At 43.6% G+C, this 25,553-nt stretch overlaps 2 protein-coding genes across 4 annotated transcripts in view; both read right to left on the bottom strand.

Annotated features, from left to right (window-relative positions):
• The window catches only part of chrna8 (cholinergic receptor, nicotinic, alpha 8), a 35,563-nt gene extending 27,200 nt beyond the window's left edge, over window positions 1–8,363 (bottom strand). The window contains exon 1 of the mRNA XM_042098789.1: window positions 8,195–8,363. Coding sequence (XP_041954723.1) covers window positions 8,195–8,267 — 73 coding nt within the window. The 5' untranslated portion in view covers window positions 8,268–8,363. The remainder of the gene's footprint in view (window positions 1–8,194) is intronic.
• A 4,016-nt stretch (window positions 8,364–12,379) lies between these two features.
• On the bottom strand, window positions 12,380–21,371 carry chrnb3a (cholinergic receptor nicotinic beta 3 subunit a). Of its 3 annotated transcripts, none has more exons than XM_042111037.1 (6): window positions 20,946–21,371; window positions 15,498–15,649; window positions 14,632–14,676; window positions 14,429–14,538; window positions 13,253–14,132; window positions 12,380–13,152 (listed from the first exon to the last, which is right to left on the bottom strand). In XM_042111037.1, the coding sequence occupies exons 1-6, from the start codon at window positions 21,001–21,003 to the stop codon at window positions 13,018–13,020; spliced, it is 1,380 nt and encodes a 459-aa protein (XP_041966971.1). In that variant the 5' UTR covers window positions 21,004–21,371; the 3' UTR covers window positions 12,380–13,017. The 3 variants fall into 3 exon arrangements, with proteins under 3 accessions (XP_041966971.1, XP_041966980.1, XP_041966964.1); XM_042111046.1 differs by having other exon boundaries at window positions 14,438–14,538; XM_042111030.1 differs by having other exon boundaries at window positions 14,429–14,676.
• Window positions 21,372–25,553: the final 4,182 nt, after the last annotated feature.

Genomic DNA, 25,553 nt, shown 5'->3' with positions numbered 1-25,553 from the left:
GCATCTAAACGTGTGCCACACTCATCCCTCTCACAGTGCCACACTTTGACAGGCGGACATATTGTCTCCTCGTACTGAGCAACTGGCCTTTGATTCTCATTACGTGGACGCAGGCGGCAGGTGGCAGCCCACAGCAGAACAATCCACAACTCCCAATCAAAGAGCATGTGCAGATCTGCTCCGTGTGAAGGCAGGCGCCGTGTCTATCCTCTCTAATGATGAAGCGCCAGCACTGATGAGGGACTGGGCTCATTCACTTCAAACAGCCTATTCTTTTTCATCTCTATCGCTCAATCTTCTTTCTGTCATCGAAAATAAATGAACAGTGAAGGAGCCACAGACCCTAAGCTGGGGGGAATGAGAATGGAGATGGGGATTTGCTTGTTTGCTCTGCATAACTGACAGGTGTTTGTGTGTGTGTGTGTGTGTGTGTGTGTGTGTGTGTGTGTGCGTGCGTGCGTGCGTGCGTGTGTATGTGTGTGTGTGTGTGTGTTTGTGTCTGTGTGTGATCATGTCATGTATCAACCATTATCAACCACAGATTAACTGTTTCAGGTCAGCAGGTTAAGCACACGTACGCACACACAAAGATGATCACAGTCTCTAGTTTGGCTCAGTTGTCACAAGGCATCTACAGACAACGTCGTCTCCAGCCCCTACACTTGGAGTACCACTCTCACAAAAGAGTCTGTGTTTCTATCACACTCATCTCTTTTGAGGCATGAGAAAGAAACAGAGAGATAGAGAGAGAGTGAGAGAGAGAGAAAAGAAAGGAAAATCTTCACGTTCCAACAGAAATCCCACTCCTAATCTCCCATAAAACTTCTAATGATATAAAAGCTCCTGCGTTGGACTTTTGGTGTTGGATTAGGAGGAGGCTGATTGGAGGGGGATCCAGTGGATCTGGACATTAAATCTGAGTAATGAGAGAAAGAGAGAGAGAGAGAGAGAGAGAGAGAGAGAGAGAGAGAGAGGCTCCCACTAGGGAAAATCCCACTGTTGTTAAGTGGGTCAGCCTGCTCTCAGCCGGGATTGGCTCTGAGGCCAGATTAACAGGGATGACCGACCAAACATTTCAAAAGATGAATGAGAGTGGCTCCATCCATCTAGGCCCCTAATAGAAATGGAGGAAGAAAAAAAAAACCGCATTTATCCAGTAAGACTTAGATGCCACATACTTGGAGGTTGCTAGAATGCTTCCTAATCCAGCTATGTTCTGCATTCTAGTTATATAGTTCTTGTACACTGTGAAAAGGCATTCTCTCTATGTATGTATGGATGGATGTCCATGTGTACTGATACTAAAATGTAGGATTTATTACTGACATAATTTAAATGAATAAAGAAATGTTTAAATATTGAGTCTGACCTCTGACATACAGTGTTAGTGCAGTTGGCGTAGTAGTCGTAAATGAAAGATTGGACACCTGTCCTTGGTTACAATCTTGATTACAACCCTTACGTTGTTTGATTGTATTCTACTTTACTAATATGTCTGCTTCCTGATGCATTCAAGTGCTATCATATTTTGACTTACTCTTATTAAGAAAGAGATAAAGTCCATGTTTGAATGTTGATTTGTCTCTGTTTTGGGAAGAATGGCTAAATGTCTGTATATTCTTCTGATTGGTAAACAGATATCATGCTGTAATTATGTAATGCTGAGGCTTAGTCCTAGAAATGATAGAACATTTTGTGAGTGAGCAATCACTTTAGCTATGACACTCAACCTCTGGTACCAACTCAGCCTCTCTGCGCACAGGCACCTCACTGTTGTTGTGGTAGATAGATAGATAGATAGATAGATAGATAGATACTTTATTGATCCCCAGGGGAAATTCGAGGTCTCAGTAGCATACAGACAACACACACACATTCACTAACAGCAGAAAAAGTAATTAAAAGTATATAATATAAAAACACAACTAAGCAATAAGGACAGTAGAAGATAAAGAATATACTAAATATACTAAAATACAAATTATACTAACTAACACTTAATCTAAATCAGTTATAAAAACAGTATCCACATAGTGGTGATTAATCAATCAAGAGGTGCTTGCAATGACTGAGACAGGGACTGAGCCTGTGATTCTCTGTGCATAGTAAGGTAAGGTAAGGTGCTCTGTGTGAGTGAGTGTCATGGTGATAGTGCAATGGTGATAGTGGTCATGGTGATAGTGCAAATGAGTAAGTCTAACAGTGCAACAGTGCAAGAATAAAGTCTATATATCTATATATCTATATATATATAACTATTTTAAGAAAAGGTATAAGTGTGGCCACAGTTTGGCTGTGGCATGGAGGGAGGGGTTATGCATATGTGCTAATGTGCTAATATAGCACGCAAACAGTGAGGCAGAAAGACAGTGGTAAAAAGTGGCTAGTGGACAGACAGTATCCAAACATGGAGGGGGTGAAGAGGCAGACAGACTATGCAGAGAAGTCTATCTCTCCTCTTCCCTTAAGTGAAGCATTAAACAGTTCAATGGCCCTGGGGACAAATTACTTCCTCAGTCTGTTTGTTGTTGTCTCCAGCTGATCAGGCTCTTCTGCTTAACAATAGTGCTGTGGAGTGGGTGACACTCATTGTCCAAGATGTTGATCAGTTTGTTCAGGGTCCTTTTGTCAAATATTGAAGTGATGCACTCCAGTTCACCTCCCACTACAGAGCCAGCTTTCCTTACCAGCCTGTCAATTCGCCCCACATCCTTCTTCTTTGTGCTTCCTCCCTAGCATACCACTGCATAGAAGAGGACGCTGGCAACAACAGACTGGTAGAACATCCTGAGGAGCTTGCTCCTCAGGAAGTACAGCCTGCTCTGCCCTTTCTTGTAGAGTGCATCAGTGTTGGCTGACCAGTACAGTTTATTGTCCAGGTGGACACCCAGATACTTGTAGGTGCTTACCACCTCCACATTGACCCCATCAATGGGGACTGGTAGCAGAGTGAGCTTAGACCTGCGGAAATCCACCACCATCTCCTTGATCTTTGAAGTATTGAGTTGAAGGTGATTGAGTTTGCACCATTGCACAAAGTCCTCCACCAGGCTCCTGTACTCCTCCTCCTGCCCATTCCTGATACACCCCACAATTGCAGTATCATCAGAAAACTTCTGCATGTGGCATGACTCGGTGTCTCTCTCACTGGAGAGAGCACAGTTCCCTGTGGCGCTCCGGTGCTGCTGATCACAGTGTCAGAGAGACAGTTCTTCAGTCTGATGAACTGTGGTCGCTCGGTCAGGTAATCTGTAATCCAGGTTACCAGGTGAGCGTCCACACCCATCTGCAGGATCTTATCTGGAGGGATGGTGTTAAAAGCACTTGAGAAATCAAAGAACATGATTCTCACAGCAGTTTTCCCCTGAGAATGTGTCCTGTGTAGAAGATAAGTGATGGCATCGTCCACGCCCACTTTCTCCTGGTATGCAAACTGTAACGGCATACCTGGGGTCTGAGCATACCTAAGCACCAGTCGCTCCATGGTTGTCTTTGCGACTCTTGTCTTGTAGATGAGGCAAAAAAAATAAACTAACCTATAGGCCTAAATTATATTATATATGATATGTATTTCTTAAAAAGTATAGGAAACAAATGTATCATTAAGTGGTAATACGATAAAAACACTAAAAATAGCTAAATGAATACCAGTCTTTTAACTTAATTATAGGCCTATTTTGTAAATGCTTGACGGACTGGATTAAACTGCATAATGGACAGCAGTTTGCCCACCTCTAGTCTAGATTATCCTAGAAGTCTCCAGGTGCTTTTTATGTATGTAATGCTAACTGGGAGTTCGCAATAAACACAATATGACTTCCATCACAAAAACATTCGCCCTGGAATTAATCAGTACACATGCTGGAATGTGTTGCTGTAGATTACACCAGTGTTTCTGCACTTGTGTGTGTAAATGGTGACAAAATGACCAAAAAGATTATATCTGAACTCTGAATTTATAAGTAGTATAAGTGTGCATGTGTCTAAATGCGCATCTGGCATGTGTGTGTGTGTGTGTGTGTGTGTGTGTGTGTGTGTGTGCGTGCGTGCGTGCGTGTGTGTATTTATGTTGTTTGCATGCCATTAGCCACAGGCTTCTTCCTCTCACCTGAAGGCATGACAGACTCCTCTGATTCTCAGAACAAACAACACTATCAGCCACAAACACAGAGAGACTGGGGTCCCTTCAGGTCTGTTCATCAGACTTGAAGAGAATGGGACTGCAGGGAAGTCCTGCATACAGATGAGTGTATCTCTCTTCCCCAGTACTCTACATTTCTGACATGCACACACTTTCTGAGCCACTCGGAGGACCACAATTTGCATAAATAAGCCATCACGTATTAACTGTAACAACTTGCATTGAATTGTTCATTTTCCCTTTTGTTTCGTTTGAACAGTACTATAGGTGCTATTCAAAAGCTCTGCTTGTGTGTATGGCTGTGTCTGCCAGCTGGACATTTTGGAGTGTGTTTTTATATGTTGTTTTATTTATTCTGGACAGATGTAAGGCAGACATGTTAAGTGTTGTTGACATCTTGTTTCTTGTTTTATCCGAGTTTAAGCCCACATAGCGCATGCTCACTCACACATAAAATGCAGGACTTAATGGAGCATGTTAATGTTTTGGGGTCCTTTCGCTGACAGCTCTCATGAACCCGTGCAAATCCACACATCCATGTGCCTGAGTAAAGCTGAACTCAGACAGTCCCTAATGCTCAATGCTTTTACAGTCATTTAAGAGTCATAATCCGGCAGCTCAATTCTGCTACATTCTCAATTCTACTATAAATGTGTAGAGTTGACGTAATATAGTTTGCTTTAAATACCGGTACCGGATCTTTAAACAAATTGTGCAAACAGGTTGCTGCTCATAATTATAGTTGATATGGGCCTTTACTGTAGTCTAATGATAACCATAACAGCAATTAAGAAGGAATAAACGCCTTGATGATTCAAAGGTGTATATGTATAAGGTTAATTGCAACAGCTCTTAAATATCAGATGTTTTTTTTTAAAAAGGTTTAATTTGTATTGTAAATATATTGTGCTCGTGTTATTACATTTTGTTTACTAAACTGCGCTCATTGTAGAATATTCTGTTCTCGTTTTAATTTAGTAAAGTGAGTACACAATTTAGTAAAACGAGCACACTATTTACTAAAATGAGTGCACTATTAAAGGAGAATTCCGGTGTGATATTGACCTAAAGTGTATCGAAACATGATACCGAGTGTGAACGTATGTCTCATAGCCCATCTCGACTTGTCCCCTGCACTCCAAAATCTGGCGCTAGTTAGCCGATGCTACCAACATCTTTTTCAATAGTGGTGCTTCGGCATCGGGCTAGCCATGCAAATAAATCACTGTTTTACACCCATTTACGAGGCTCAATGTATCTCCACACTTCATTGGTAGACTTCCGAGGGCCCTGACATTTAAAACGAGACATTGAGAACTTTGAAAAAGCACTGGTAGTTTACTTACAAGACGATTTATACAGACAGTATCTTCACGAAGTTTAGCGTTTGCAGCCATCTTGAATTTAGTCACGATAAGTCGAGCAACGAGTAAGAATGAACAGCTATGATAAGGGATCAGATTCCAAAAATAATTCAGTGGAAATGCATGGATTCCAGTTGCTGCTAAGAAACTGGAATCCATGCATTTCCACTGAATTATTTTTGGAATCTGATCCCTTATCATACCTGTTCATTCTTACTCGTTGCTCGACTTATCGTGACTAAATTCAAGATGGCTGCAAACGTTAAACTTCGTGAAGATACTGTCTGTATAAATCGTCTTGTAAGTAAACTACCAGTGCTTTTTCAAAGTTCTCAATGTCTCGTTTTAAATGTCAGGGCCCTAGGAAGTCTACCAATGAAGTGTGGAGATACATTGAGCCTCGTAAATGGGTGTAAAACAGTGATTTATTTGCATGGCTAGCCCGATGCCGAAGCACCACTACTGAAAAAGTTGTTGGTAGCATCGGCTAACTAGCGCCAGATTTTGGAGTGCAGGGGACAAGTCGAGATGGGCTATGAGACATACGTTCACACTCGGTATCATGTTTCAATACACTTTAGGTCAATATCACACCGGAATTCTCCTTTAATTAAACCAAGCACTCAATTAAATAAAATGAGAACACTATGTAGTAAAATGAACGTATTGTCTACTAAACACACAACCTAGTAAAATGAGAGCACGATTTAGTAAAACAGTGCACAATTTAGTAAAATGAGCACACAATTTAGTAAAACACATTCTCTCACAAAATTTTGCAATGACACCTCCCGGGTTCCGTAAGTTTGGGGTTCAGTAAGATGAGTAAAAGAACACCTTGTGATCCTAACTGAGAGTAGAGACAGACAATTTGTTGTATATCAGAACATAAAAAACATTCCAACAAGCCACTTTCAAGTCTGTATTTTTTAAAAAGGGAAGGGAAAAAACAATGACATAGTGCAAATTTGCCTCCAAAGTTGTTGTTGACAAAGACCCCCTGTGACAGGCTACCCCATCCCCAAGGTGAAGCGATGGCTGAGTGCCTGTCAGACCTGTTTGCTGCTTGAATTTGTCAATGCTGACATGAACAACGACAGTAATCAGACTACTGAGGGAAGGTGTCTCCCAAAAGGTTCTCCAATGCTTTGCCCTAAAAAGGTAGTTGCTTGAGACTGTTTTCAGAGGACCACACTATACCAGGTTAAACCAGTTTGGATACCATTTCTTATGTCAAGAAGTGCATTTTAAAGTAACAGTTTGTTACTTTGTGAGGTTTAACAGATAACTTGTTTTGAAATGATCTTCAAACTCATTTTCATGATAAGCCCATGGTCATGTGAAGGACAGGTAAACACTCCTGTAGTTTGCAGGCTAAACTTGTGTCGCTCTGTAGGTCAAACCATGACATTAAAAAAAGCATTGTTTTTTTTCAGTGTTGCATGTTGGTGGTGTTTGCAGGGGATCCATGTATTTTATCTAGCTTGTACGTTTAAGACTTAACTCATTTCTGCTGCTTTAAGTCTTTTCATCAAATAAGACGTTGAGAGGAGTAGGTCAGGATTTGAATCCAGGAGGCAATTAACACGGGATGTAATTTAAAGTCGCATAAGTTGATTAACCATTTGGGCCTGACCCCTAAACATTCCTTAGCAGAGTCTGAACAAAGGATATGGGTTTACAAAATAAACCCCGTGCTGTAAGGGCTAAATTGTTATGTTTCCATAACCTGCTAACATGTTATATGTGACATTAGTCATTAAATGTATGCCTTATAAATCCTACCAGGATGTCACAAATGAGTTCCCCCTTTCAACATTTTCAAATGTAGCCTACTGAACTGTTGCATCTGTTGCCTGTACAAAATATCGACGAAGCAAGTGATGCTGCGCATTTAATGATAGTGCGCATTTGCCAGCAATGTCTCTCTGAGTCAGATATACTAAAGAAACAGTGGCCTACAAAATACACGGGGATACATGTCAAAGTTAGTTTATCCATTCTTCATCATACAGACTGTGGTCTAACAACAACTCACTACTGTTGTCAGTCTTGTTATTAGTCTGGACGTTCACAGACAGCGTAAGTTTGCGCGCAACAGCTGAATGTGACGAATGTACATGAGAATGTATGCAAACACAGATTTCGCTAAAACGTTTCTTCCCGTCACCAGCCCGTGTTGTCACGAAGGCTCACTAGTTCTGAGATTTTAAAGCACGCCATGCACCCAGATAGCACACAGAGCAGCCATCCATCCCATGCACTCGTGTCTGACTGGGCCAGATGTTCACGAGGAATTACTGGGTCGGGATGCTAGAAGGCAGCGCGCTCGCCCGTGCTCGCGCCTGCACACAGACAGAGAGAGAGAGAGAGAGAGAGAGAGAGAGAGAGATGCACGGGGTTGCCAAAAAAACGATTTTGCTATTTTCTTCTGTTATTTAGAAAAAAACTGTGGTTTCTGTCGATACATGACCAATACACGACTAAATATTTATCAGGGCATTTGCTTTCCCGTTGTCAGTGCGTTAAACTAAACAAGAGATAGAAGCTGTTCCACAAAGTTTACCTGCAAGAAAACAGTCAGCTTGTTGTTAATATACTCGCACAGTTCAGCTGCTGACATTTATTAATTTTGAATGTGCTATGTCCGTTCACGCCAGGTGGGACACGCTCTCCTTTGGACACTCACCTCGGATGCAGAGTGATGTCCAAATCAGAATGCCACCCAAAACTGGAAATCCCGCCAACTTTAGGTTTCCCATACTCAAGGTATGAAATGATGGTCCTCTGATAAGCAGTCGTCAAACTTCCATGCGATCAACATTCGAAAGTGTGGAGAGGGAAGTGCGCGCTGTACTCCTCTTTTCTCTCCCTTTCCCCTTTCTCGCTGTATATGAGTGCTGAAGTGAGAGAGAAGACGCACACGTTTGTCGACTGATGCTCTCGCGGTATGTTCAGTTACTAGTTTCTACACACACACACATCACACAGGGAGAGGGAGATAGAGAGAGAGAGAGAGAGAGAGAGAGAGAGAGAGAACAATGTCGTGGTGTCACCATATAATTAGAGATGCTGCTATAAAATTAAGTCGCCGTGAGTGTTGTGTTCATATCGAGTATCCTTGACTAAATCATTAGAAGATTAAGCACAAAAATATATTTAAGATCATACTCATAATGCAATTTTTCAGTTGTAATATTCTTGTCATAATTCAATATGAGTCATGACTAATCAATTTGAATCACATGAATCCAGATTTGAATATTTATCTTAAGGTAGAGTATGGACAACACACACACACACACACACACACACACACACACACACACACACACACACTATAACAGTGGTCCATAAAGGATTGGAAATAAAACTGGTTACTTCTCTTTCTGAAAGCAGATGTAGTTACTAGTTACAGATAAATCTCTGCACTGTTTATCTTTTCTGATATCTGAAAAAAAATGTCTGTGTGTGTGTGCGTGTACGTGTACGTGTACGTGTGCGTGTGCGTGTGCGTGTGCGTGTGTGTGTGTGTGTGTGTGTGTGTGTGCGAAACAAAGATGTATAGAGACCTCTGTTTTGCTCTTTATTATCTCAGATTTATTTGATTACATCAGATTAAAGGGGAGTTGTTGCTGTAGAAATTGATTCAAGGCACTGCATATTTGCTAGCGCGCATGGCTAATGTGCTCCTCAGCTGTGGATATGTGAAATGTGCAGTTATGCAAGACTTACAGTCTGCTTCTTTTATTCACTTCAAGTAATATTGCTTTCCTACACACGCTAGTCTACACACACACACACACACACACACACACACACACACACACACACACACACTGATTACGAGCAAAGACCGTATTCTTTTTTTTGTTGTTGTTTACCATATCTTGAACTTTATCAGAGCTGACAATTTGATAATTGCACTGCTGCTGACACAGAATCACACATTGCTCTTTCTCCAAGTTTGTTTCTTTCTTTCTTCCTTCTTTCCTTTCTTTCGTTTTTTCTTTCTTTCTTTCTTTCTTTCTTCCTTTCTTTCTTTCTCTTCATTCTGTGTTTAAAGGTCATCTATGTGCATCAGGTCAACATATGTCTAGAGCACTGTACATTTCCCATGTGTTGGCCCTTTCAATATAAAAGGATGATTATTGTCACAGTGGTCCAGGTAGCCAGGCACAGTGGGTCAGTCTGAATAGCAGGACCTTGTTTAATGATGAAGTGGTATGGGAAGGGTGAGGGGGTGGAGTCGCCTTCCCAGTCTGCAGATATTAGCATCTGCCTTCATCATCCTCACCCCATTGCCACAAGTCAACTCATGTTAGATAGTGGTCGAGATTTAGAGGAAATTATACAATAGATTGCTGGGTAAGTACTGACTGAGTTGTTATAGAATACAAGTTTTCATATCTCCCCTGCCATCTCTTTGTATTTGCAAATAAAATAAATATCAAATCATGTTCCAGGAAAAAATGGGTAAAAAGGATGTTGCAGGGCAGGGAGGTTGATGGCACTCAGGCTTGTCATGTACTGTACTTCTGAGCATTAACACACTCTTTGGTATAAACTGCAGTCAGACGAGACAGAGACAGAGACAGCTCTGAGTGCAGACCCCTCTGTGGCAGGACTCCAACACTTTACAGATGCCTGGGAACCAGGGCAGTCATGTTCTCGTGACAGCTAACAGGAAGTGACATACAGGACACTACAGTTTCCCCAGAGTCTAGGGACCAGGAGTCTTGAATGGTGATCTTTTGGAAGGAGGTACTGACTGGGGTACACTCTCTCTCTCACATCTCTCGGTCCTCTTTTTAGGAAAGATGTTTTTTTTTTTTTGTTCAGTCACCATGACACAGGTGGTTTGCCAGGGCGAGGGACTGAGTGCTGGTTTGGGTTGATGTTACAGGGCTCCAGGTGCCTTTGGTATGGTCCTTATAGCGCCATGTCTGTCCTCCAGCAGACTGGTTTGATTTGCTGAGTTGCCCATAGAGGGTTTGGTGTGGGAGGTAGGGTCAAGCATGCGGATGGTGTGGCCAACTCAGCAAAGATGCCTTTTAGCGAAAAGCTGCTTCCATGCAGATGGTGTTGGTCAAGGAGAGAAGCATGGGGATTCAGTCTGCCCAAGACAGGCTGAGCATTTTCTGCAGGAACCAAATTTTCAAGTTTGTTATGAGACCCATGTTTGGGGTCCATGTTTCTTCCCCATAGAGCAGAGGTGGAACACACCACATTGTACACTGTGACGTTGGTGCTGACTTTCAGCTCTTTATGACACCCTAATGCAGAATTGCTCAAAGTCTTGACTGATTTGGCACTTTATTTCTGTGTCAAGGGAACAGTCTGAAGAGATTGTGGAGCCAAGATAGGTGAACTGGTGCACTAGATTGAGTGGGCTCCCACTGATATGGAAGCTGGGAAGTGAAGAAAGTTGGGTGGTGAGTTTAGCCATGACCTCTGTTTTCTTAATGTTGACTTCAAGACAAAAGGATTGGTATATGCCAACGATTGTATCTAGGGCATGCTGCATGGAATCTGGACTGTGTACCAGGACTGCACAGTCATCTGCAAATAAAGGGATGCACCGTTGGTTGGGCTTACCACACACACACACACACACACACACACACACACACACACACACACACACACACACACACACACACAAAGCACTTACAGCCCAAACGAAATGAACTGAAGCCTATGTTGTCTTGTGCCTATGCATGTTGTAGCCATTCAAACACTTAAATGAGTGGATAATAAAAACGAATCTCCTCACGTCTTTGTTTATACCTTGAAGGGATTTCCAGGATCACTCTCAGTGATATTTGCATCAGTGGGGAACCTTTGGAGTTACTGTGTCTTATCTAAAACATTCTGATTTATCCAATTAATTAATTCATGGAAAATGCTGGTAGCATGTTTTTGGCAGCCTCTCTGCATCAGCAATGTTTAAAAGAACACAGTGTAGGTCACAGATGAGGCATAGGCTACATAAATAAAGTCCTGGCACAGTGACAGTGGGTATGTCAACCTATAACTCCCTGCGTGGATGGAAAACATAATGTGTGTGGGTGTGAGTGTGTGTGTGTCCTTCCCCCTTGTTCTAAAAAAGAGGGCGATAAAAACACACTCTTGTCACACTGGCTCACGTCTTTGGCACTGAATTATAAAGGAGCAAAATGAAGTCAGACTTCTTAAACACAGAAACGTGTGTGCACACACATTCACACATGGAACACATTCTGTGTTTGCCGCTTCCCTCACAGCACACACTCTCACACACACATACACACACCAGGTTAGGCCACAAAATCAGCTTCATTCTCATCTACCAAATGTTATGCTCCTAAGAATAGAATTCTCGATTAGGGGCTAGTCTCTGTAGAACCCTCTATCTGTGGGAAGATATGTGCCTTCCTACCCTGAGGCACCAGCAGTTTCCTCAGGAAGACATTAACATTTTAATATCTTAATATTAAGTTTTTAACATTTTATGCTTGCAAGAATGACTTTCTGTTCTTCAATTACTTTGTCCTACATTAAATCTGACCAATGAAGTTGCCAAATAACCAAATGCCATCAGAGTCCAATGAGATCCTAAATTAAACTACCTTGTGTACTGGACAGTGTTATCAGGAATCTTCCAAGCCAGAGGGAAAGTAACAGATGCTAAAATATTCCCCATTAAACTTTTTGAGCTCTGTCTGACCTCTACATCCCGACACATAAACCTTGAGCATGCTAACACTCCTGCTTACAGTCCCTCCTTTGTTAGAAGCGCCACCTAGTGCTAAAACACGATAATGACAATTTTACAGTAAACAATGACAACACATCTGCTTTCAATCCATTTTAATGTTTTTGCACAAAATCACAGACTGTGGCAGACAAGACAACAGTGTGCATGACGAGGTAAACAAGTAAAAGTAGAACTGGGAGAGAACTGTCCTTGCTGAGAGAACTCACTCACCCATTCATTCTATAGTTCTATTAGTTCTCTTCGATTTTAGTACATTTGGGTCTTACAGGGACAGAAACAAATCTCAGCATAGGCTACTCCCACAGGACAAACTGCAGCAAAGTTCATCAGAATATCATGTTCTGAAATCCAATTTACAAAACTGTTGATTCATGAAATCATTAATTTCAGTCTCCAATCCTGACACAACGTGAGTATGCAGATGTAATTTAAATAATATATGATGTATAGACATGACAGATCGATTCTTTTTAATTAGACTTTATTTACACATCCTGGGGGCCAGCATGACAGCCTCATGGCCACAGAGAATAGGGAGGTCAACCTGCTCATCACCATGTCCACGCTCCACTCCCAGGTGTATGGTGTCCACTGGTGTATGAGTGTGTATGTGTGTGTAAGTGTGAAAGTGTGTGTGTGAAAGTGTGTGTGTGTGTGTGTGTGTGTGTGTGTGTGTGTGTGTGTGTGTGTGTGTGTGTGTGTGTGTGAATGAGTGTGTGTATGTGAGGGTCTGTGTGTGTGTGCGTTTGTGTCTACGGAGGTGTGCTGAGATACATTGTCACCGCTGGAGTGAAGATGAGGATAGTTCCCATGACAGATACAGTGAGGAAGGTCCACAGGAAGATTCGATCTAACACCTGTGCCACAAACTTCCAATCCTGCACCACCTGAAACACCAACAGATGGACCTTCAACACACCTGACATGAGCAAAGATGTTCACTTAACAGATATCACACATATCAAACAGATAGACACACACACATACCTCTCTGATGAAGTGCTCCTTGCGGATGTGGCGTGAGATGTATCGCACAGAGTAGGTCGCTTTCTCCAGCATGGACACCCACTCGTCCTCCTTCCCCCCAACCGGCCCGCCGGCCGCTCCTGCCCTCTTCCGTTTGAGCTCGGGGCTGCGCAGCTCCATGTCGGGGTAGCGCAGGCGGTCAGCGTGGCCGCGCATGCACAACAGTCGGGGCAGCCGCTGCAGGAACAGGGTCTTCACCCACGGGGCCATGGGATGGTATGTGGCCGAGGAGCGGTGGTGCACGTTGATGACGAAGACGGTGACGATGATGGAGAAGGTGACGAAGATCATGATGAAGAGCAGGTACTCGCCGATGAGCGGGATGACCTTGGAGGAGGAGGGTATGATCTCCTCGATGACCAGCAGGAACACGGTGAGCGACACCAGCACGGAGGTGGAGAGCGAGAGCTTCTCGCCCTCGTCGGACGGCAGGTAGAAGACGAGCACGGTGAGGAAGGACAGGCCCAGGCAGGGGATGATGAGGAAGAGTGTGTAGAAGAGCGGCAGCCGCTTCATGATGAACGAGTAGGTAACGAACGGGTAGGAGTAGAGGCCGTCCCGCCGGCTGCCCTTCATGCCCGTGGCGTTGAGGATCTCCCACTCGCCGTTGTCAAAGAAGTCCTTGCGGTCCACATAGTGGTCCACCAGCACCAGGTCCACCATGTTGCCATCGTAGGTCCAGGAGCCGAACTTCATGGAGCAGTTCTGGCGGTCGAAGGGGAAGAAAGTGACGTCCATGGTGCAGGAGGACTTGTAGCTGGCCGGAGGAGTCCACATGATGGTGCCGTTGGACTTCACTATGGCCTTGGTCATCAGAGAGCCCTCAAAACGCCCATCCGCACTGGCAGAGAGAGAAGAAATGGACAGAACACAGAAGAAAAAAGGGCAAAAAACGAGAGAGAGAGAGAAAGAGGGAAAAAACAAGGACGACAACTTATCCACGCGGTGCACTGTAGTTTCTGTAATCAGTAGTATGGCAATACTACTGTTGTTATTGAAATCTTTGAGTGGTTTAAACTAAGTGAGGGTCGGGGTAGGGAAGGGCAAAGAGAGAAGGACAAACGGACAGACAGCTGGACGTATACACGGCTAGATAGAAGAGGAGACAGAGAGAGGGAGTGGTGAAAGAAGTCTCACTTCTCATACAGCACTATATCAGGCAGCCAGATGCTCTCCGACGGGACCCGAATGGATGTGATGCCTCCGTAGTCGTCAGGGTTCCAGCGCAGCTTGTAGTCAGTCCACTCCTGCACACGCAAACACAAATAGTGTTCAGCTACGAGGGAAAGAACGCGGCCATAACCTTCAAGGCCCACAGAGATCTGTTTACTGAGACGCACCTGCCACAGCCAGACGTTAGTCGTCATCAGCTGATTCTTTTCATCCTGGGGAGAGACAGGAAAAAAGACAATTAAAAAAACACAAATTTCACTTACAAATGTAAACACTGCATACTTTTGGATGGCAGTGTATATACATACATACACTATTTCCAAAAACAATCACACAACTACTTTTTGTTTAAAAAACAGGAATTGAAAAACATGTTCCAATTTTGGTCTTGCAGAAGGGAGACATCAGTCAGGTTGGGGATGAGGGAAAATCTATAGTATCGGCCGGGAGTCAGCTACCGGGCTCGTGGTGGAGATGATAAATGAAAGGCCGCCTGTCAGGCTGCCTGCAGGAGAGTGACCATAGAGGACAACTAGTGCTTCCATCTCCTCACCACAAGGGGGCAGCATTGTATCCTGTGAAGCAGAGCAGTACGGCTTTGGAGAAAAGTCTAAGAAGCTTAACGAGGAGCTCTCTGAACTGCAGAAGGCAATAGCTCAGTTCTAGTACTCATTTGAACATTCCCTAAAGTCCAATATGCTGCATATTTATTCAAATAAAATTATACAATTACACTGATGAGACAATGCAGTTCTGTTTGTCTGTGTGCATTTCAGTGTGCACAGGCCCCATGCCTCATGGGAGGGATGTTTCTAGTCTTCTATAATGCATTGGTGAATAATGTTCAATCTCCTGAATATTAAAAATTGATTTGATATGCATACCTCAGTAAGCACCGAAAGGTCACCCTATGTGTAGAACAGAAGAATCTGTATGTATTGGTGTGTGTGTGTGTGTGTATGTGTATGTGTGTGTGTGTGTGTGTGTGTGTGTGTGTGTGTGTGTGTGTGTGTGTGTGTGTGTGTGCTCTCACCACATCCACAAGCTGTGAGATCTTGAGGCCAAAGCGTACAGTGATGGTGTCATTGGCATGAAGCACAGGCCGCACCCATTTCTGGTAGCCTTTAAAAAGATTCCTCTGCAGAGCATCCTCCAACTCAGCCAGGGACACAAACTCCTCAGGAGCTACGACAGAGAGAGAGAGAGAGAGAGAGAGAGAGAGATGAACATCATCTCCATGTCATCTAAAAAGTTGACAGGCTATCAGGTGGTGGATGACAGGCTATCAGGTTTACTACAAATTGGGCTGGTCATATGACCCAACATAAATCCCACAGTGATGATAAATCCACAATAATTTCCAAATCTGCAAATCTGGTGAGGTGTTTGAGGTGATGATGTCTGTAGTAACAGTGGTATAAAACTTCAATGTAGGAGTTTATGTTACCAAATCAAAACACAGTTGTAGACACTGGATCTGTAGGTTTGTATTTCTACCTGTAAAACCTGCCCAGCCCAAATTACAGATATGAAGCTACTTGGAGGCCACAGGCGTCAGCACTATTAAGATGATGCTTTATGACACAGAAAAGTGTATGACTCTTCCATACACATTTAGGACATACATGTTAAAACACACACACACACACACACACACACACACACACACACACACACACACACTGTATGAGCCATATTCATATTTTCAGTTTTATTTAATGTATAAATAGTTATTCATTTAATTTCCCTTCAACATTTGATTTAGAACGTTTTAATGTTTTGAGTATGCCTTTCCTCTAGTGGTAATGGGGGTGCAATGATAAAAGGGGTGTCAAGCCAAGGCCACAGGAGGGGTTCCGGTGCTTGAGCCAACTATCATTGACCGTCAACTGCCTCAACATCAACTCAACCTGAGCGTGACAGGAGCAATGCGAACGCGCGGAATGAACTCAACTCAGCTCAATCAGACAATAGAGACTATACTTCATGTTTAAGTTATTTTTCATTTGTTCAACAAATAAATACCATCAGTTCACGGACGACGTTGGTCGGACAATCTTTTTACGCGTTTTTACCCAAGCACCGGTATTCCCTAGAAATAGTGAGACGACGAACAATTAGAAGTGTCATAGGTCATAGGGACAAACACACAAAGTTTTTGCTACTACACACACATTTTCCCCTTCTTTTGAGTTTTTATAGATTCATTACAACTGAATTAATTCACCCCCATGCTCTAAATACTACATGCAACTAAAAATATTCACAATACACCCATACCAATACACTTCATCTTTCTGTTCCATTATATTTGTTAATTGTGTACAGCATCTTTACAGCAGCATCTTTAATACGCCTATTTCACTCAAAAGACTTCCATGCACACGCAGTAACACAAGTAATGAACAACAAACCCACACAACTGACAAATGAAAGACCTTATATAGATGTATGATGTAGTGTTATGGCCGTAGTGTGTGTCTGCGTGTGTTCTGCCTTCCCTGTGTCCACTTCCCACCTCCTCCTTGATTGCCGGCAACGCAGCACACAGGTTCCTGATTGGCCAGATAGGGAAGCGGGCTCTTATAGTGTCTGGGCTGACATCAGGATGGGGCCATTGTGCCAAACAGCCTGTGTGGTGTGTCTGTTGACAGTCTTTACTGTGTGTTGTTCCTAACGGCATCTGCCGTATATATTGTTGTGGCAGCATAGGCTGCAGCATTTTTGCAGCAGTCAGACAGACGAGCGGTCTGTGTGTGTGTGTGTGTGTTTAGTATTACTTTTAGTTTGGTTTACTCCAGGCATAGTTCTGCTTTTGTCACTAGCTCATGGTTCAGCACATTCTCACTTGAATTTTGATAAAATAAACAGTTTTATACATTTACTACCTTTATGTTTACTTTTGTGTTTACCCTTCCTCTCATTTTTATTTGCCCCTGGATTTAAAATCGGAGGGGTGTAGTCTCATGGTCCCTTTCTCTGTCTCTCTCTGTCTCTGTCTCTCTCTCTCTCTCTCTCTCTCTCTCTCTCTCTCACACACACACACACACACACAGACACACACACACACACACACACACACACACACCCCAGAGGTAAGCAGATGTCTAAGGGCTGTTCTCATCTCAGTAAAAAGATCAGTGACATGATCACTTCAGACAGAGGGCTTTGCTATGCTATTCATCAGGGGACGTAGCAAGCCTGTGCATTACTCATACTTACCCAATGACGCAGGACACACACGCACACACTCAAGCACACACACACACACACACACACACACCCACGCAAACACAGACACACACAAACACACAAACATACATCTAATCTGTGTATCATTATCTTAGGGTGGAAAGGTAAGGGTGTCTCTGTGAAATGCAATTCCTAATCTAGAAATTGGACACAGCATGTCAGTACTCATGCTTATGCGCTGAAAGTAGTGGTCAAGACACTGTATATCGACAAGCAATATAAGGACTAAAGAATGAAAGAAGCAGAGTGTGTATGTGTGTGTGTTTGTGAGTGTGTGTGTGTATGTGTGTGTTTGTGTGAGAGTGTGTGTGTGTGAGAGTGAGTGTGTGAGTTTGTGTGTGTGTGTGTGTGTGTATGTGTGTGTGTGTGTGTGTGTGTGAGTGTGTGTGAGAGAGAGAGAGAGAGAGAGGTATGAAATATGCAGTGTCTCTTGTCTGGCAGAGAGGTAATCAGCTTAGAATGTCCCAGTGGACCCAACCAGTACACACACACACACACACACACACACACACATGCGCGTGCGCGCACACACACACACACACATACACACACACACTCACACATAACATTTCTCCCCACAAACACACACATTCCCTCCTCACTTTTCTTCCCTATCTCTCTCTCTCTCTCACTCTCTCTCTTCCTCTCTCTCCAAGACACACTCACAGACATGCATACACACTGACTCTCACACATCATATGATCTAAGTGCAGTTCGATAGCCCCCTCTCTCCTATCACCTTCAATTAGATTTCACTTCTATTTCCTTTTAGCCAAGCTTCAGAAGGTCCCAGTTCACAATGCCGTCCTTGGTCATAATTGTGCAAAAACCTCCTTTTCTCACCTTTTCCTTTCTTCCCTCACCTGTGCCCCCCCTCCCCTCCACCCCATCATCCTCCCTCTCTCTCCACTACACTTGCACACAGGGAAGTAAAATGGTGACTTTGGAGGATTAAAGAGGTCACTCAAATATTAAACCCATTTCCCTTCGTTTCCAGAGACAGTAACATTATTCTGTTCTCACACCAGCCTTTCTTACAAATCCTGCTCTGATTTACCCCCAACCCTCCCCCACACCACCGTACCCCACACCGCACCCACCCCACCGCATCCCTACACCACCGCACCCCACTGCACCCATCACCACCCCATATCACTACCCCATGGCACCCTACCGTACCCACCTCACCCCACCGCACTCCACCCCACCCCACCGTGTCCACCCCACCCCACACCACTGCACCCCACCCCACCGTACCCCACACCACCGCACCCCACGGTACCCACCTCACCCCACCGCACTCCACACCACCCCACTGCACACATCACCACCCCATATCACTATACCCCATGGCACCCCACGGTACTCACCTCACCCCACCGCACTCCACACCACCCCACCGCACCCCACACCACCCCATATCACTATACCCCATGGCACCCCACCGCACTCACCTCACCCCACCCCACCGCACCGCACCCCACCGCACCGCACCCCACCGCACCCACCTAACCGCACCCCACCTCTCCCTTTCCCTGGAGGACGTATGAGGACAGTTCTGGCTGAACACAACTGCATTCTCAAATGCCACAAATGGATTTACCTTTCTGTACACTTACTGCTTCATCTTTCATTAGCCACCTCACTAAGAAGACTACTGTTGATGTCCCATCTGTAAGCCAGAGGCGAGAGAAAGAGAGAGAGAGAGAGAGAGAGAGAGAGAGAAGGGAAAAGGAAAAGAGAGGAGGAAGAGAGAGTCTAGGAAGCCCAAGCTGCTGTGATAAATAAGCATGTGGCAGGGAGAAGAAGCACTGAATGATCTGTCTCACTGATTGGCTTTATTCCATGACAGCTGAGCAATGCAGCCAATCAGAACAAAAGGGAATGGAGGCATCAGTCACACTGGATGAGCAAAGAGGACCAGTCCGTGTGTGTGTGTGTGTGTGTGTGTGTGTGCGTGTGTGTGTGGTGTGTGTGTGGAGTGTGAATGCACTACTGGAGACATATTGTATAGCGTGGCCTTACATCAGATCGCATTACACTTGCACAAAAAGACGATATCATCTCCAGCAACTCTACAGGGCCTGAGCGTGCAGAGCGTCCATAAACACATCAGTCTGTCTCTGTTTGGATGTTTGGCTTTGGGTCAGTGGTCATTCATGTACATCATGTCTGTCATGTCTGTGTCGGAGAGCAAATATCAGTAATTACTTATATAGCCTATGCCCATGTGTACACGTGCATACGTGCCACTGTGTATTTCTATGTAAGTATACGGATGCATATGAAGAGCTAATGCACTCCCATATACACGTCATTTCGATGAGGAAGCGGTGACTTGACCATCTATTCAAAGAGAAAACTAATTATGTGTCTCTTTCACACACGCACACGCACGCACACACACACACACACACACACACACACACACACACACATTGTCACATCTGTGTGTCTTGACAGCTGAGTGATGTAATGCTGGGCATCAGGTTCCATTTCCAAATTAATCTGTCAAATATTTTTGCCTCATTGCACATAAACAGAAGTACACACACACACACACACAAACAGACACACACAAACAGACAAACAAACAATACTCACCCAGTAAAAACATAACTTTGTCTTAGCCTCCATAAACTATACAAACACCATACACATCACTGAAGCCTTCCCTAATATTTCCAGGGAAGACTGTCATAAAACTACATACTTCAGTGGACTAACTCAATGCATAAGCTCTCATCTATGTATTGATGATATGTTTCTCTTCACGTAAGAGGTGGATAATAGCGGTTTAATCATACTATTTTGTTTGGCAAATAAACAGTAGCCTAAGTGCATAACTAAAAGAAGCAACAACGCAGCCTGCCTAACAGGGTCCGTCCTTGATGTCAGGGAATTATTATGACAAAAACCTTCAAAATGCCACGAGCACTGTTCCACACGCGCTTTACATCCTATACGTTACATTTCCGTTGTTGCCATGCGATGGCGCTACGCCTCACCGGGTTATTAGCATTTCAATTTGCATGTCATCAACTCCTGCTTCTTGGGAAACGCTGCAACTATTTCTATTTTGCCTATTATGCCAACACCTGTACGAACACGTGACATGGTAAAGCAAAGTAATATTCGTTCACAGATAGCAGGCAGCTTCGACAAACTAACCAACTCAATGTAATAAAACAATCTTATAGCTTAGCTTATGGTCTGCAAGACGCTTACCTTCAATCGCTGCCGATGCGCCCGTCAGGACGCACCACAGCACGAAAAGAGACAGCATGCTGGTTTACATCTAGCCGGTTAGTCCGTGAGAATCATTTCAGTGTCGATGGACACACAACCGCAGGCATTGATGATTTCTGTATACTCACATACACTCTCACACTCTTAAGCGCAGTAGCCGAGTGGCGATACTGCGCTTGTACTCTTGCTCTTACTCGTGTAAAACGGTGCTTGTGATGTGCCGTTTGAATAAATGATGAACTGAAGCGTGCGCGATGACTCCAATTTGTTTTGTCGGTGAGAAACCAAAAAGTGTACTGACGAGTAGTGTCGCCCAGCTCTAACGATGTTGCAGTTCACCAACGGGACGACAATGTTTGAGTGAGTGTGTATGTGTGTGAGAGAGAGCTCGTGTAGTGCGCTGAAGGCGGAACAGTGGCGGAACAGTCTGGACAGGCGAGCACAGGACTCGGACAAGGGCATATTCAGCATAAAACGTTTTGTAAATTCTTAAAAGAAAAATACGAACTGGTGCACGTCGCAAACATTATTTGGAGAAATTTGAATATGTCTTTGCCTATTTTTATATTGTGCCAACAGCCCTACATGTTTACGTTTTATATGACGGGAGAGGTGTTGAGCAGGCATATTCCTTGAGAAACACCATTGTGAGGTCGGTTAATTCTCAGACAAAATAGAGACAGACAGACAGATATACAGCTCTCTCTCTATCTCTCTCTCTCTTTCTCTCTCTCTCTCTACAGCACTGGTGTGCGCTCTCTCAAAAGGGGCAATGAAAAGGCCCTTATATTGTGGGGCATTGAAAAGGCCCTCATATTGTGCCCATTCTGAAACAGCACTGGGATATACACTCAATCTTAAATATGAGATGAATGTTGAGAGGCATTGGCATGTGTATGTTTATTGTGTGGGAGTGTGTGTAAAACATAGGGGTGGGGGTAGTGGGAGTGAGCCTCCAGATGAGATGTTTAGTCAGCAATGCTGTACAGCCAAAAACTGTCAGACTGGAAATGAATTAAGTGCATTGCCTCTCTCTCTCTTTCTCTCTCTCTCTCTCTCTCTCTCACTCTTTATGTCTGTCACATGCCCATACATTAAGTGCACATTATATTTTCAGTATCTATACACATGACAGCCCACCAGAATTCCCACACAACCACTTGCATTACTGACACTGAATTCACTGAGTTCCTCAAGTTCAATCATTGCTCGTATTTGTTGACATATGTAGCCTACACAGAGGTATAGTATGAACACACACAAATATGAAAACATCTAAAACAAAGAAGGCAGTGTGATCATTTGAGGACATTATGTGAAGAACATATAGGCTGTATCACCCTCTCAAACCCACACTTGCAGTCTTGTTGAATATCATGTATAAAATGAAATAGGCATTGTCAATATAGGCTTGGTTAACCTCTGTGGGAAATCCCCTCCAGTTCAAGGAATTTAATACCTATCCTGTGCATGTCTGAAATCCACTTGACTGAAAAAATCCATTGCACAATTTTGTGTATGTGTAACTTTAACTGATTGCGTATGGGTATTCATATGTATGTGCGTATGAGCACACTAAACTGATTGCATATGTATGTATGTGTGTATGAACACACTAAACTGATTGCGTATGGGTATTCATATGTATGTGTGTATGAACACACTAAACTGATTGCGTATGGGTATTCATATGTATGTGTGTATGAACACACTAAACTGATTGCGTATGGGTATTCATATGTATAGTATGTGTGTATGAACACACTGAACTGATTGCGTGTGGGTATGCATATGTGTGTATGCATGTACAAAAGACGGAGAGAGATTTACTGCTGGGTGTTTGCCAGATGAGCCATTTGTTTATTGCTGAGCATGGTAGGACTCCAATCAGGTTTATTAACCCGCCTCTTTCTACCTAAGTCTGTGTCTCCCCTGTCTCTCTCTCTCTCTCCCTCCCTCCCTCTCCGTGAGTGTATGTTGTGTATACTGACATGAAAATTACCCAGTAGTCTATGATTCATAGTGTTATGTATACGATATTACATACGTAGAGTTGTAGAGCAGAGAATGTAGAGTAATCCATTGATTGAGCCAGTGGAAACAGCATATAAACAGCCATTTAAAGTGGCTCTCCTATGCTAGAGAGGGAGAAGGGGCTGAAGAGAGAAGGTGGCAAATGCAGATGTCCTACTAGTGGAGTCTCCTCATTCTACTGATTAAGAGAGCAGTGAACCCAAATATGTATGTGGGACAGGGACACTGATGCACTTCCATGGAGACCAAAGAAAGCAGTCTTCAATTACAAACATCTCTCTCTCTCTCTATTTCTCTCTCTCTCACCTTATCAAAAATGAGCCATTAAAGATTTCTAATCAGTACTTGCAGGCTCAAATACAACTGAGTGTAGGCTACTGTACATCTTTACTCACTCACTACAATGTGACAAGACAAGGGATTGTGGGAGGGAGACATTCTCTTACTGTAAATTTCTTAGATATATAGCATACACACACACACACACACACACACACACACACACACACACACACACACAGGTTAGGTTAGTCCAGTCATCCTTCCTCATAGCTATTTTCAATTATGGTCTGTGGGTTAAATTAAAGTAATTACTTAATGACTTATTAAACTAAAATTAAAAGGAACATTCATAAAAATACCCAAGGCCTTGGCGATAAGCCCACATGACTCACTACCATGAACACACACATACACACACTGACATGGATGCAGGAAGCTGAGCGGAGCAGGTCTGCAGTCTGTCTTTGCAGTGTGCAGAAATCCTCCTTATAGAGGAAGGAGGTGCCCTGCACCTGTGTGCAGAAATACCATATAGAGTGCTTTCTGTTCCTGTGATAGTTTTGGGTCTTTCAAGAGGGATCTAAAGGCATATCTGTTCAACATGTAGCCTACTTAGTTTATTAGCATTTCTTATGCGTTATGGTTTGTATATTATAGCATTTATTTATTTTTATTGGGCTATTGATTGAATTGACATTGTTGTTTATTACAGTATTGCTGTTCTCCTTGGTGTAGTCTTACCAACTTTTTAAATTGTTTACTGTTAAATTGAACTATTGTATTGTTGTTATTTGTATGTTGCTTTGGACAAAAGTGCCTGCTAAATATCATAACCATAACCATAACCACATACAGTTTATCCCTCTGAATGGTTTACAATATTCCCTGTTCTCCAAATGCTCCATAGCTCCATAATGCACCACTCCACACACACACACATTGACTGTGACTGTAAAAGTGTGGAGGTAATCCCAATGTAGTTCAGTAGAGTGATGTTTGTGAGCTGTCTGAGCTGAACTCCCTTTGTCTTCACAAAACCGTCTGTAATTATACGTCTCCCACAAACAATCTTTCCCTGGCCTTTCTCTTGGCCTTTACCATTTCCTCTCTCTCTCTCTCTCTCTCTCTCTCTCTCTCTCTCTCTTAACGTCTCTCTCACTCCCTCACACTCACACACACACACTCACACGCACACACACACACACACACACACACACACACACACAGAGACACACACACAGACACTCAGTGATTTTTATAGCAGAGAGCTGATAGAGATTTTCTGCCCTAGTTGTTGTATAGTGTATTGGGGGCCTCAGATGGTGTATGTGTCTCTGTTTGTGTGTGTGTGTGTGTGTGTGTGTGTGTGTGTGTGTGTGTGTGTGTGTTTCTACTGCCAGTGTATCTAATCATTTGAAAACTGATTTGTGCAGCAGGACAACCAGCATGCCCAATGGCCAAGCAGCCACCTACTCTTACGCATTGACATATTACACATATTTTCACACACACACACACACACACACACACACACACACACACACAAAGACAAACATATTGCACAAATGTAGGAGGAGTGTTTAATCCACAGATGTGCCACGCCACTGGCTATGATTCTCATTTTTCTCAAATCAGCGATGCCCACGCTCTGAGTATGACCACTACAACACATAAAACTCAATCTATGTTACGTCATTCTGGATTCTTTCAAAAATCCATTTTAGGGATCGGTTTAACATATGGAGTGTATAGAAGATTATAATAGCTCACCTAATGGTTTGTAGATGACTGTGGAATGGATGATGGAGGTGATTGGTGTGTGTACGCAGACCGCTGAGGTGTGGGGAGGAGGAGGGGTGGGGGGGGGGGGTGGGGGGGGGGGGCGGAGGAGGTCCGGCGGAGCTGTGCAAGGCAGCAGCCCTGCGGGGAGACCCACGCTGCCTCAGTGCAGGGCTGCACTGGGTGTTCCTGTGTGGGAGTGGGAGGCAGGAGTCACTAAACTCTCCAACTGTCGATAATTCTTTGATTTAGACAGCAGAGGCTCTGGGATGTTTGGAGTATAAATAAAGATACACCACCTCCACACACACACACACACACACACACACACTCACACTTTACACTCTACACATATTGTGCTCTATACTGTGCATAACTTTGTCTGGTTGAATCCCATACAGACATCCATACATTTCTTGCAACGAATTATATTTCATAGCAAATGTTGATATTTACATTATGCTAATGAGAAAACTTCAGTGTGAGGGTTGT

Source organism: Alosa sapidissima, chromosome 1 (genome assembly GCF_018492685.1).
Source record: "Alosa sapidissima isolate fAloSap1 chromosome 1, fAloSap1.pri, whole genome shotgun sequence".
In the NCBI taxonomy this organism is placed as follows: domain Eukaryota; kingdom Metazoa; phylum Chordata; class Actinopteri; order Clupeiformes; family Clupeidae; genus Alosa; species Alosa sapidissima.
Note: the sequence above shows the minus strand (reverse complement) of the source record. Positions and strands in the feature narration are given on the sequence as shown.